The sequence below is a fragment of the Lygodium microphyllum genome, chromosome 12 (genome assembly GCF_053477565.2).
Source record: "Lygodium microphyllum isolate KBCC chromosome 12, Lygodium_microphyllum_v1.1.10, whole genome shotgun sequence".
Lineage (NCBI taxonomy): Eukaryota > Viridiplantae > Streptophyta > Polypodiopsida > Schizaeales > Lygodiaceae > Lygodium > Lygodium microphyllum.
This window is the reverse complement of record NC_141146.1, coordinates 89,186,316-89,198,463: the sequence shown is the minus strand read 5'-3', so window position 1 is coordinate 89,198,463 and position 12,148 is coordinate 89,186,316. Positions and strand designations below refer to the sequence as shown.

Genomic DNA, 12,148 nt, shown 5'->3' with positions numbered 1-12,148 from the left:
TCCATTGAATGTGCCTGGTGCCACCGTGACTGCCGCGGACTACCCTGCGGTCCCCACTCCTCAGGAACCCCCTCGATCCCTGAATCACTGAGTGTCACAGGCCCAGCGAGGAGGCCGAACCTCCCCTCGTCGCTCTCCATCAGCAGAAGACTCTGGAATATCCACCGGTGGTAACTTCTCAAGGGTGACCGGTGGAACAGTAGACTCTGTGTCAGAAACAGAATCATAATCAAAAGGCACGAGCTCCAATGGAACTGTAGCAGGAGACCAACGCTCCCCTGGATCTCCAAGAACGGGATGCTTCTCACCCGTTGATATGGCCGGAACCTCCACAAACTGCACATCGCGGCTAGTGTACACATCCCGCTTGACGGGATCATACAAATGATAGCCTTGGGACTGGGAGCTGTAGCCAACAAATACCTGTCTTCGGGAAGCTGCTTCAAATTTATCACGGTGAGCCTTGGGAATGTGAACATAGGCATCACACCCAAAGACCCGAAAGTAAGAAACATCCGGCTTCATCTGAAAGTAAGCCTCAAACGGGGTCATCCCTTCCACGGCCGAAGTAGGGGATCGATTAAGGATGTGGACTGCAATAGCCACAGCCTCGGCCCACAGAACCTGAGGGGTCTGTCGGTGCTCCATCATGGTACGCGCCATCTCGATCACACTGCGGTTCTTCCGTTCAAGAATGCCATTTTCTTGAGGAGTGTTGGTATTGGCAAGCTCCTCGTGAATTCCTTTATCTGCACAAAACCGAGCAAACTCATTAGAAACAAATTCACCGCCCTTGTCGGATCGCAAGGTCTTCAACTTCCGGCCCGATCGGTTCTCCTCAAAGAGAAGCCAATCCTTGAAGTGTGAGAAAGCTTCTGACTTTAATGCCAAAAAATAGACCCATGTCATCCTGTTGTAGTCATCTACGATCAGCATAAAGTAGAGCTCCCGCGCAAGGACTCATTCCTCATAGGGCCACATAGATCCGTAGATACAAGCTCCATCGGTGAAGTAGACCGCCGCGAAGCTGTGTGGGGAATGGCATCCCTATGCTGCTTCCCCCGAATGCAGGAGGCACATGGCTGCTGGCTCACCACTATATCCGGCAACCCTCGAACAAGCTGTCCACGTGACGCCCTCCGAAGATAATCATAGTTCAGGTGACCAAACCGAGCATGCCATAACTCTGACTGTGACTGAGAGGTAAGAAGAAGAGTAGAGAGGGCAGTGGAAGACTTCAATTTATAAATGCCGTTCTCCTCATATCCGGATGATAGAACCTTCCTCGATCCACGATCAAGGACTCGCGCCGTAGTACTATCAAACTCCACCAAAAGGCCAAGGGAGCAAATCTTATGAACTGACAGGAGATGATACCCTAAGCCTGGTACATGCAAAACCTCTGAGGTATGGGTACCACCTCGTCCATCTGGAATAAGCTGCAACTTACCCCGACCTGCAATAGATACTGAAGAGCTATCTCCAATGAGAATCTGCCCACGCGAGGGTCGCAACTGGGCAACACCATCTGATGAAGGAGTCATGTGCCGGGAGGCACCACTATCAACGATCCACTCTCGAGCCTGGGGAGCCGTCATCGCAGCATCAGAAGCATTCGGTGAAGCGTCCTCAATGACAGCTAGATGAAGAAATGCAGCTGATGAGGTGCAACCACCGCTCCAGAATCCTTGGTGTCCTTCTTGTCTTTGTCAGGGCAATCCTTCTTCCAATGGCCAGTCTTTCCACAAATATGACATGTGGATTCTTTGTCCTTGTCCTTCTTGGACTTGTTATCCCCCTTCTTCTTCTTTTGGTCCTTCCCCTTCTTCTGAGAGGCTTGACCTGTCAGCACCTCCGACTTGGAAGCATTCTGTCCCTTTAACTGTTCCTCTTGGTCCAAGACCATAGGAACCAACTCTTCCCACCGAAGAGTAGACTCTCGCCTCGAAGCAATAAGGGCAGAGTAAAATGTACCGAATCGTGGCGGCAACTGGGACAATAGTGTGATCGCCATGTCTTCGGAGGAAATCGGCTTCCCCGCATTCTGAACCTGCATCTGAAGCTACCTTAGCTTGTTAATGTGCTCCCGTAGCGAAGAAGACTTGTTTACGAACAAGGTCCGCATCTAAACCTCCAAAGAAATCCGCTTCGTAAGGGTCATCCGATTGTACATCTAATCAAGCTCCAGCCATATCTCCCGAGCCACCGTCAAGTGCTCGATGTGAGCGATCACGGCTGTAGTACATGATAGAAAAAGAAAGGAACGAAGCCTGGCATTCAGTTTGTCCCAATGAGATTGAGCCTTGGCCAACTCCGCACGAGCATCGGAAGAGAGTTTGGACTCATCTCTTACCGAGGGCCGGTCGATCTCCTGTACAAGCTCCGCCAAATCATAGGACTCAAGGATGGCCAACATCATGACGCGCCAAATGCGGTAGTTGTCGCCGTCGAGCTTCTGATCTGCAGGAAGAGCCGGTAAGATAGGCACCTTCCGGTCCATAATCGACTGGAACTCCAAGTCAATCTCTGTAGATATCTTCACCTGTAATGCCTTCACAAACGCAAAAGCAGCCCCCTCTGACTGTGAAAACTCAACCTGCTAAGGCTCTTCCGCGTCCTGAACCTTCTTCACCCGCCGGAGGCGATGAAAAAGCAAAACCTGCACTTGTAGGCTGAAAACTCAAACTTCCTCCGCATCAAACAGCAGTAAACAGCAGCAAACAGCAGCAAACAGCAGCAAATCCACCACCTGAACTCCTTTCCTGTGCACCCACACTCGCTTCAGCCTTGTTCCAAGGCGCAGCCCTCCTGTCTGCCCTCAAACGCAAAAAACGCAAATTTGTGTCGCGATAGATACTCCTCTTCAGGTTGATTCTGCGCTCAGTCAGCCCTCTAACACTGCTCTGATACCATGTCAGAGTGCAGCGGTGCGGAAGCGTAGGACTGAGAGAGAGAACGCAGAGAGAGAAGAGAGAGAGAGAGACAGTGGAAGATGAAGATCTGTTGTATAAAGTGTGCTGAATACAAAGATATGCAGATATATACACGGGCGCAGTGCGCTGAACTGCGTGTCTCCACCTCGACGATGCAACCTGCTGTTCATCTCGAAGTCCGCTACAGTCTGCACTGTCTCCTGTCTGAAATCTACGAACAGAGACGGAATCTGCGCGTGTCACCAGTCTGTAATCTGCGATGGAGCAGAGAAGTGTAGGAGACTGCTGGGGATGTCGGCTATTTATAGCTAGAATCTGGACAAAACAGGGCGCAGAAAATATCCTGTCGTACAGTCCGACTGCCTGTCCGACTGCACTGGCCTGACCAGCCTGGCTGTGATCTCTAACAACAGTCTCGTGTCTGGTATATGGATTCCATTTCCCGAGCATACATTTGAGTTCTCATCTGTATTGTGTTCTTTCTTTCCCTTTCTCTTTTGTCCTATGTTTCAACAATTTATTACAACATATGTTTACACTTCCATAGTTGCACCACTTCTAACATGGTATCAGATTTCAAGATTTGTGCTCCTACTGTGTTTTCTTGCTGATTTCAGGACTATTTTCACTCTTGCTGATCAGGTGACTAATGCTCCATACAAGCGATCCGTTTTACCTGCATTTTCTATAGATTTGCCATCGCCTACTGTCTACAGCCCCTTTGTTGCCTACATTTCAGTTTTCGAGCTGCTGCCACAATTTTTCAGCCGATTTGTGGCAACACTCGGCCTGCATTTTGGTGCTCCTCACTCCTTCCTGTCTGGGCAACTGTACTTTCAAGTCGTTTTTACTGTTTTTGGCAATTTTTGACTAATTTGTTGATTTTTTGCAACAGCCTTTGTCTTCTTTTGGTCAAATTTTGGGTTATATTGTATGTGAATTCTTGTTTTTTGCAGTCTGTGCTCGTGTTTTGGCTATGTTCCCTCTCCAAATACCTTCTTTTCTCCAGTTCTCTTCTACATCCTCTACAGATGGCTCCTCCATGCACATCCATTGATGATCCATTTTATGGAGGTTCAGGTGGAGCTCTTGCCACTTCGGAGAGAGATTCGAAGATGAAGAAGTCGGAGGCCCAATGTTACCACTATGGCAAGAAGGGCCATTTATGGCAAGATTGCAAAGAGTTAGCAGCTTCTAGGAAGAAAAAGGAGCAAAAGACGAGTAGGATGCAGATTTGTCCGACGAGTCATCATCTACCTCAGATTTCGACTCAGATCCTCCAACCAAGGCGAAGTCCAAGGCGAGGAAGGGATCCTCTTCTTCGGATCGTGGGAAGGGCTTGATGGCCCCTTTCTCGCTGCTTTCTAGTGGTGGTGATGAGGTTATCCCTCACGACTCTCCAATGCCAAAGAGGGAGTGTGAGAGGGCGGTGAGATGGGGCAGTCGTGCCTCATCTTTCTCTCTATACAGATGCACATGATTCAGAGAGGGGCATCCCTGATGCATCGACCAAAGTCTAGCAGGTACAAATCCTGGAGTTGAGATTGACATCCAGATTCATCATGGGTTGGTTCTTTGACAAAGAGCGGGTGGCTTTCGTCTAGAGCTCACATGAGGGGACACTTTAGCCATTTGGCCAAAGGAGGGGATCCATGGTCATTTATGTGCTGTGGCATTGGTGACAAGATGATCGCATGTGCTACATCAGCAGCATTGTTGACAGACATTGAGAGCTACTATGATCTTCTCTATTTTCCGGGGCCGGTACGATCGACATCAACATCAAGTTTTCTCTGAGGCACCTTAGTGGTGGCTTGATCACCCATTGCTTGGGTATCCATGGTTCTACTTGGTGAATCTATGTTGTATGGTTTATGATTCATTCTCATTGTACCATTGTATTGTATCAAATCACCCATGATTTGAGAGAGTATTAGCAGATATGTCAGCTCATGTGTGAGTCGGAGCTGCAAAGGCTTGGGCACAATATTTAGGTTATTTAGGCATTTTTTATTGTGTCATTTTATGGTCATATTTGGAATTTATTGCTGGCCGACCTGACATATTTTATGGCATTGTTTGTGCCTATTTATTTTGGGCTCCTCCTCAATTGATCAGTTCACCACCTAAAGTTCCCGTGGAGAGAGAAGCCGGTGCCGGTGCCCATGCAACCAGTGACTCACTGTTGTATGCCGCAGTCTCGTGTCTGATATATGGATTCCATTTCCCGAGCATACATCTGAGTTCTCATATGTATTGTGTTCTTTCTTTTCCTTTCTCTTTTGTCTTGTGTTTCAGCAATTTATTGCAGTTTATGTTTACGCTTCCATTGCTACACCACTTCTGACAGAACCCTCTCTAAAGCTGAGTAGCATACCACAAAGTGAGAAGAGGAACCAAAAATAACCATAACCAATCTAAAAATATTGTCGCCCAACCCTGCACAAGAGCAAACAGCCAAAACGCAGGTGCTGATTATTAAAACACAGGCAACAAACACCAAAACGCAGATTTGAAAGGGTCATGAACAAGTCCCCAACCCTGTAACAGGCCCAAAAAGCTGAAAACGAAAATGGCAGTCTACAAAACGCTGAGGAAACAGAGTGAAAATGATCAAAGATGGTCACCCACGCTGTAAATCAATCGCAGCAGGCAAAAACAGGTCCAATCAGCAGCAGAAAAGCCAAAATACAGACCTGAAACAGTGTAAAACAGCAGCAAGAACAATGATCCTGCAATCTAATACCATGTTAGAAGTGGATGCAGTGATGGAAGCGTCAAAAACTGCTGTAATAAACTGTTGTACACAAGAGACAAAGAAAAGAGAAAGAGAAACACTACAAAAGAAAAGAACATTTGCATAATGAACTCAGAAACAAAGAGATACTTGGGAAATGGAATCCATACACCAAGACATGAGATAGTACAGAACCAATGTGAGTCACTGGCTATGAAGGCACTGGCACCTGCTCCTCTCCCTCCACCAAAACCGATCATATGATGAATGATCATAATAATGAGTGTGGAGGAGAAGCCTTAATAAATAGGCAAAAATAATGCCATAAATAATGTCAGGTCCACCAGCAATAATTCCAAGAAAAATGCCCAAATAATCAAGACATAGACCTATCCCATGGAGTATGGTGTGCCATTGGTCAACTCCACACATCCTCGCACCAATTATGAATAGACATTGGTCACTATAAAGCAAATTCCCTTGCCCCAAAGGACCGAATCTACCAACTTTGCTAGCTTGAACAAGAGACTGATCAGCACTACATATGTACTTGCACAATGTACTACAAGATCAGAGGTCACTTTCCACTATCTGTTCCTTCCAAAAGGGATTCAAACTAGTGTCCAAGGTGATGGACTTTCCAAATCAGTGTTGCCTTGGACTCTTCCTCTCAGAGTTGTGCTAACAAAGAGATCGCCTCTTGCATTTCTAAGAGAGGCAACTTGGGGATCCATAACAACACACCCTTATTGACTTTGTTAGAGCTACAGCTAGACCTGATAGCTCAAAGCATAAGCGAGACAGATTGATGGTTCCACTGCAAGGAGTCACCTTAGCAAAGCCATTGAGAGATGCAAAGCACACCACCCACAGCTCACTAATTCACATTCCCACTCAAAGGTACCACTCCAGGATATAGAGGATATTCGCACTCACGGAGCAACTCTATCTCAACGAATCAGCCTATCCATATTGGATATACCCATGAGAGATGTTCTGGGATGATATTGATCCCCATATTAATTCCACATTGTATCAGATCCCTAGTGCTTTTTCAGTATTTTAGTATTTTCAGTTGTTTGTTGTTTCCTACCTAGATTCTTAGGTGGATGGTGAAGGTTCATACAACAGATAGCTTACAGGAGTTTGCATGCTTCTGCTAAAACTATGAGAGGCTCCTGCTTATACTGCAATTTACACTTCAAATATAGGCACCTGCTTCTTGCTGTATTTTGAAAGCTCTTGGGCTTCTCTGATGTGCAGGGATTTCTGAGAAGGGTTTCCAGTGATGCAAGTACATGGGACAGACCTCTGGAGACTGGAGCGATGGTAACATTTCAGGCATCTGAATTTTGTCAAACATAATGAGATCATGTGCATTTACTTATGAACAATCAGTCAGGTTCGTGGCAGGTAATTAGGCAAGTACCACCACATAAGCATAAGTCTTGATAAATACCACACCAAAAGCTGTTGAAAGAAGAATAATTCTAGCTGATATCGTGGTCAGTCAAACTATTGGATTGGATTAAGGCTCGTGCTCCATATTCTCATCGAGAAAGCATAGTTCTAGACTCCGCAGGTGAACACTTGTTTGGTGTATCGATTCAGGAAGTACAGTCACTCAGAAAAATGCACAGTAACAGGTTCAACAATCACAAGAATGATTCGTAAGGAGAACAAAGGAAAATGAATGTGGCAGAAGGCATAAAACAATCGGTAAGCCAGACATTGTTTTGCAACAATCTGACAGAGGCATCAATAGATCTTTTAAAAGTAAGTTTTTTTAAAAATACTTAATGGATCCGTTTGTGCCTATTTGATCATCAATGTGCACACAAACAATCAGAGTTAACTGTCGAGTGTAGCAAACTAGTAAGCAATTCAGATCGCCCACCTTCCGAATCACTTCTCCCATTCTTTTGTGAACCAGTGCTGTGTCGTCGTCCCACTGCTGCCGACGGGGATGCAGACTTGGGGCGCCCTCCACCTGAAGGAACTGGTGGGGATGGCAAGGACGAATTGATTGTAGAGCTGACCGACAGCGGCCTCTCCAGCCGCAGCATTGCACGAGACGACAAGCTGGAGCCATTCCTGTGACCTGTGAAAGCCATTGTTAGGGCAGGATCATACCATCATGGGGTCAGGCGGCCACCATTCCGAGGAGGTATGCCTGCTCCATCGGGTATGTGCGGCTATGGCAGGGCAACAATATCTGCGGACCCGAAACACCTGCAAGATGGGTTGGTTGGGTGGAGGGAGGTCGGGGGTCGGGGGGCAATGCAGGGGGTGAGGTCCAATGAAGGGGTAATGGGAGAAGGAAACAGGGGGCAGGGAAACAGAAGCAGGCAGCAGGGGAACTCAGAAGCCAGAAGACACAGAGAAACAGAAAGATTAGGCTACACAGACGGGGGAAAAGAGAGAGAGAGAGAGAATGGAGCAACAGACGAATATATATCAAGTTGGGTCCTTTCTTCTTCTCTCTCGTTCCTCCTCGGTCAGTCCGGACACAGAGAGAGAGAGAGAGAGAGAGAGAGAGAGAGAACCTCTGCCCCCGAGAGGGAGTAGTTGACGTCCCACAAACAAAAGAAAAGAAGAAAAACCAGTAGTTAGTTCAAGCCAACCAGAGTCCCAATCACCATACTAGCAAAACAATGACAGAACAAAAAGGGCCCATTTTTTCAATTTTGTCTTTTTTTAAATTAATTATCAATTTATCAGTATTCCCTTTCTCCTTTTGCCCCCCTTAGACCTTAGACCTTAGACCATGGCCTTCCTTTACTCTCCACGTGTCGCCTCTGTTGCTCCTCCCCTTGCTTTGAGCTCCGGCCCTAGTGATTTTCTCTCTTTTTGAACCCCATGTCCCAAACCCAAAAAACCCAAGTCGGTTGCATGCATAATATGTCCTCACTCCTCCCACACACACAAACACAAAAGAATGCTTCCAAAGAAGTGTCTTCCTCCATAAGCTTTTTTCCTCTAAACAATGAGCAGCATATGCATTAATAGAAAATTATCCCCATCAACTCACTAAGGTGAGGGACCCTTCACAGCTAAGGACAAAATGTAGCTATGTGCTCTCACATTGGCTTGTGCTTGAACTTAGAAGATACTCACAATGGCCTCTACTCGGAATCTGTCCATGGTATATTGGTCCAATTGTGCTTGTGAGAGTATTGTAGAATCGGTATTTTAGTGATGTCCTTTTCGAGGACAAAGCAACAGCTCTACTTCAACAGATTTCAGATAGTGCAGATTGGAGCTATGGCCACTGAGTAACTGATGTTTGGTAGACAATTGCCACATCGTATATGGGAGCATGTGTGGAGCAAAAAGGAGCATGCTTGGATTTGTTGTACATGATTTGCAACTTCTATTAATCCTTTGATGGAAAGGCATCTTAAAAAGTAATAATTCTGTTTCTAAGAACCTCAATATTGGACTCATGAAAGTTTTGACACCTTTGTACTAAGAGATTCCTCACAACCTTTAACTTTACAACTATGATCTTTCAATGACACTTTCTTCATTTAAGCATTCAAAATCCCCAAAATTACTACTTTGGGTAAGATGTCACATGTGTGGCCCTTTTATTTCTTTCAATATTTAAGACTGTAACCATGTGTTTCAACGTTTACTATTTGATCATGATTGTTGACATTAAAACTTGTCCTTGGAGTAGTTTACAAAAGGAGAATATGATAATTTATTTAAACTCAAAAATGTTATAAAGCATACCAAAGGTTGGCATGTGGTATTGATTATCACATAGTTGGCGTACTAGTCTAACTAAAACACCTAGCTCAACTCCTAAAGGGTTTCAAACAACTGGGGCTAATCAGTCATTGATGTAAGCTAACATTAGGAGAAAACTTAAGAGCTCATGGTGATGCTTATGCAAATAGAGTTGGAATTTTCCATTTGAGAGCTCAATTGGTTTATGCGTATGATAATGCAACCTATTGGGATTTTATAAGGGTTGACAAACATGCACTTCGGTAAACGAGCAATTGCATGGGAATTACAATACACACATTACGAGTAATATATGAAATCTAACTGAACTATAACCATATTTTGCTCTTATTGGACATTATTGCATATGTACATGATCTAAAATAATCTTGAAAAAGGTTACTCAACAATCTTGCATATGTATGTGTGATCTATAAAAAATATTGACAAAAGTTACAATAAGCATTATTGTTGCTTCTAGAACGCGAAATGTCTAATGTATCCTTGCCATGGTTACTAATTTTATGTACAATAGCAGGCATATCATTATGAACTTTTACATGAAAAGGGAATTACCTTTCGCAACAAGTAGGTGAGCCTCACAAACTGAGCATGACATTTTTATTTCATAAACCTTGTGCTTTTTCAATAGTGTATTTTTGTGCTTATACTGTGTTGCAACTATAAGTATTTCTTAAATTAATTTTCAATACATGTTTGGGGGCATTAGGTTCAAAGGTTGGTTTTGTGTCTATCTCGGGAACAAATAGGAAATCTTTTTCTCTAATCATCATAGCATGCATCATCATATGCCAAATTTCAAAAGAACCCAAGCCATACACCCAAAGCCACAAGCTAACATTATTCCATATTCACAACTCTAACCTTATTCCATGTGCACGACTCTTGATGCATGTGATCTTCCTATACAAAGAACAAAAGGTGACATAGAGTTCCCTGACTTCCCTAACCTTCTTTTTTTTTCTTTTGAGAGCTTTTGATGGAAACTCATGCAAAGAGTTCAAAATTTGTCAACAAAACTTGCCTTTTAGGCTTTCACCTCTTCCAAGTCTTGGCCAACTCATGTATTCCCTCATAGCAACTCTTTTTTCACTGTCAATACCGTTCAATTTTAACTTTTTGCCTCTATCTTTTGCACCTTTTATGCACATGCATCTATCTATATGTAGTATGTGAAAACGAACTCAAAATCTGTATTGGCAAATTGTATCATTTATCAAGCTCTTTGGGTACTAAAAACCGTGTAGTTTTTTATTGTTCAAAACTATGTATTTTTGCAAGCACGCATAAATGAGATCCATTCTCAAGGAGAACACTCCTTTAGGTAATTTACTAGAACAAGAGGAGGTTGCATTGTGTTTGCATTCATTTTACACATTGAATGGCTTCTTAAAGGGGCCTTCAAGGTACTTGTTTAGCCCTTTCAACACTTAAATGCTTTCTTTTAAAACTCACATTTTCTTATGCTCATGGAAAAAATATGCCACTTCTTGTAACACCTTTTTTCCCCCCTTGTGAGGAGGCAAGAGAATAAGGTAGAGGTGGATGGTAGGTGTAAGACCGGGGTCTCGGAAAACATTAAATGTCATTGGCCAATATTGTTATGTCCAAAAGCCTCGCAAGTGTAACTCTCTCACAATGTTTTTCTCCACTTCTAACCACCCTAGTGTAGTGAAGCCCTCTCTCTCATACTCTTCCCCCTCTCTTGGACATATCTAAATCCCACAAACATATTAACTTCATAAAAGCTAAGATGATAGGCAATCTCTAAGTAGAATTTTGTGTATACCCAATGTATAAATAATGGAGCTGGAAAAACTGATCTTGGGCTAACATGTAAATAATATTGATATGATGATGGGAAACACTTGTATCATGGCAACATTTGGAATGTAACCAATGGATCTCAAAGGTTCTTTAGCATGTACAATAGCCTATCTTTCACATAACACATGCTAACAGATTCATTCCTATCATGAGGTTGTTAAATGCCTCTTGCAAAGCAATTTCATATGCAAAATCTCTCTCTCTCTCTCTCTCTCTCTCTCTCTCGCTCCATGTGTGAGTAATTATGTTATTTATTAAAAAGGTACAAGAGTCATAGATGTAGACCATTACATCATATCAAACTACTAACAAATAAGGCCTTTTAATCGACCAATGTGACATTGAATACCTAAACATGAGACAAACATAAATTCACTCCAAGTGACCCAATTATCCCAACATCCCAAAAAGCATAGAAAGTAAAATACTATATTCATGTGGGGCTAGACAGGTTAAGAATTTTGGCTTCCACTTGCCAATCATAGGGGCACAATATAGGTTCCATTAGTAATCTCCATATTCGATCCAATCGACTCCATGTTGCTATATGTTGAAGTGAACAAAATGTGTACCCATGAGTTTATGAATATGACTAAGGCAAAAGATATTGCATGGGGACTATTGATGTAGACTCATCCCAATCACTATCCTCTAGTGCATCCACTACACAATGTCTAAAAGTAGAAAGGGAGGGGTCCACACACATATTGAAATCGCCCATCAACGAACCCACTCTACTAAAAGAAAGACTTAATTTAGTTTATTTCAATAGACCATGCAATGCGAGGCATCATTTGGCACATAAACTCTAACCATCCATGAGATTTTGCCACGATACATGATTTCAATCACCAAACTATGCCAAATATATAATTTTGAGCTAAAATAGGCGAGA

The 12,148-nt window shown here is 43.6% G+C and overlaps 1 protein-coding gene across 1 annotated transcript in view; it reads right to left on the bottom strand.

Moving 5' to 3' along the window:
• Positions 1-8,264, bottom strand: part of LOC148028018 (kinesin-like protein KIN-UB) — a 79,742-nt gene extending 71,478 nt beyond the window's left edge. The window contains exon 1 of the mRNA XM_087689703.1: positions 7,568-8,264. Within this exon, the coding sequence (XP_087545829.1) occupies positions 7,568-7,784 (217 nt within the window). The 5' untranslated portion in view covers positions 7,785-8,264. The remainder of the gene's footprint in view (positions 1-7,567) is intronic.
• Between the last annotated feature and the right edge of the window lie 3,884 nt (positions 8,265-12,148).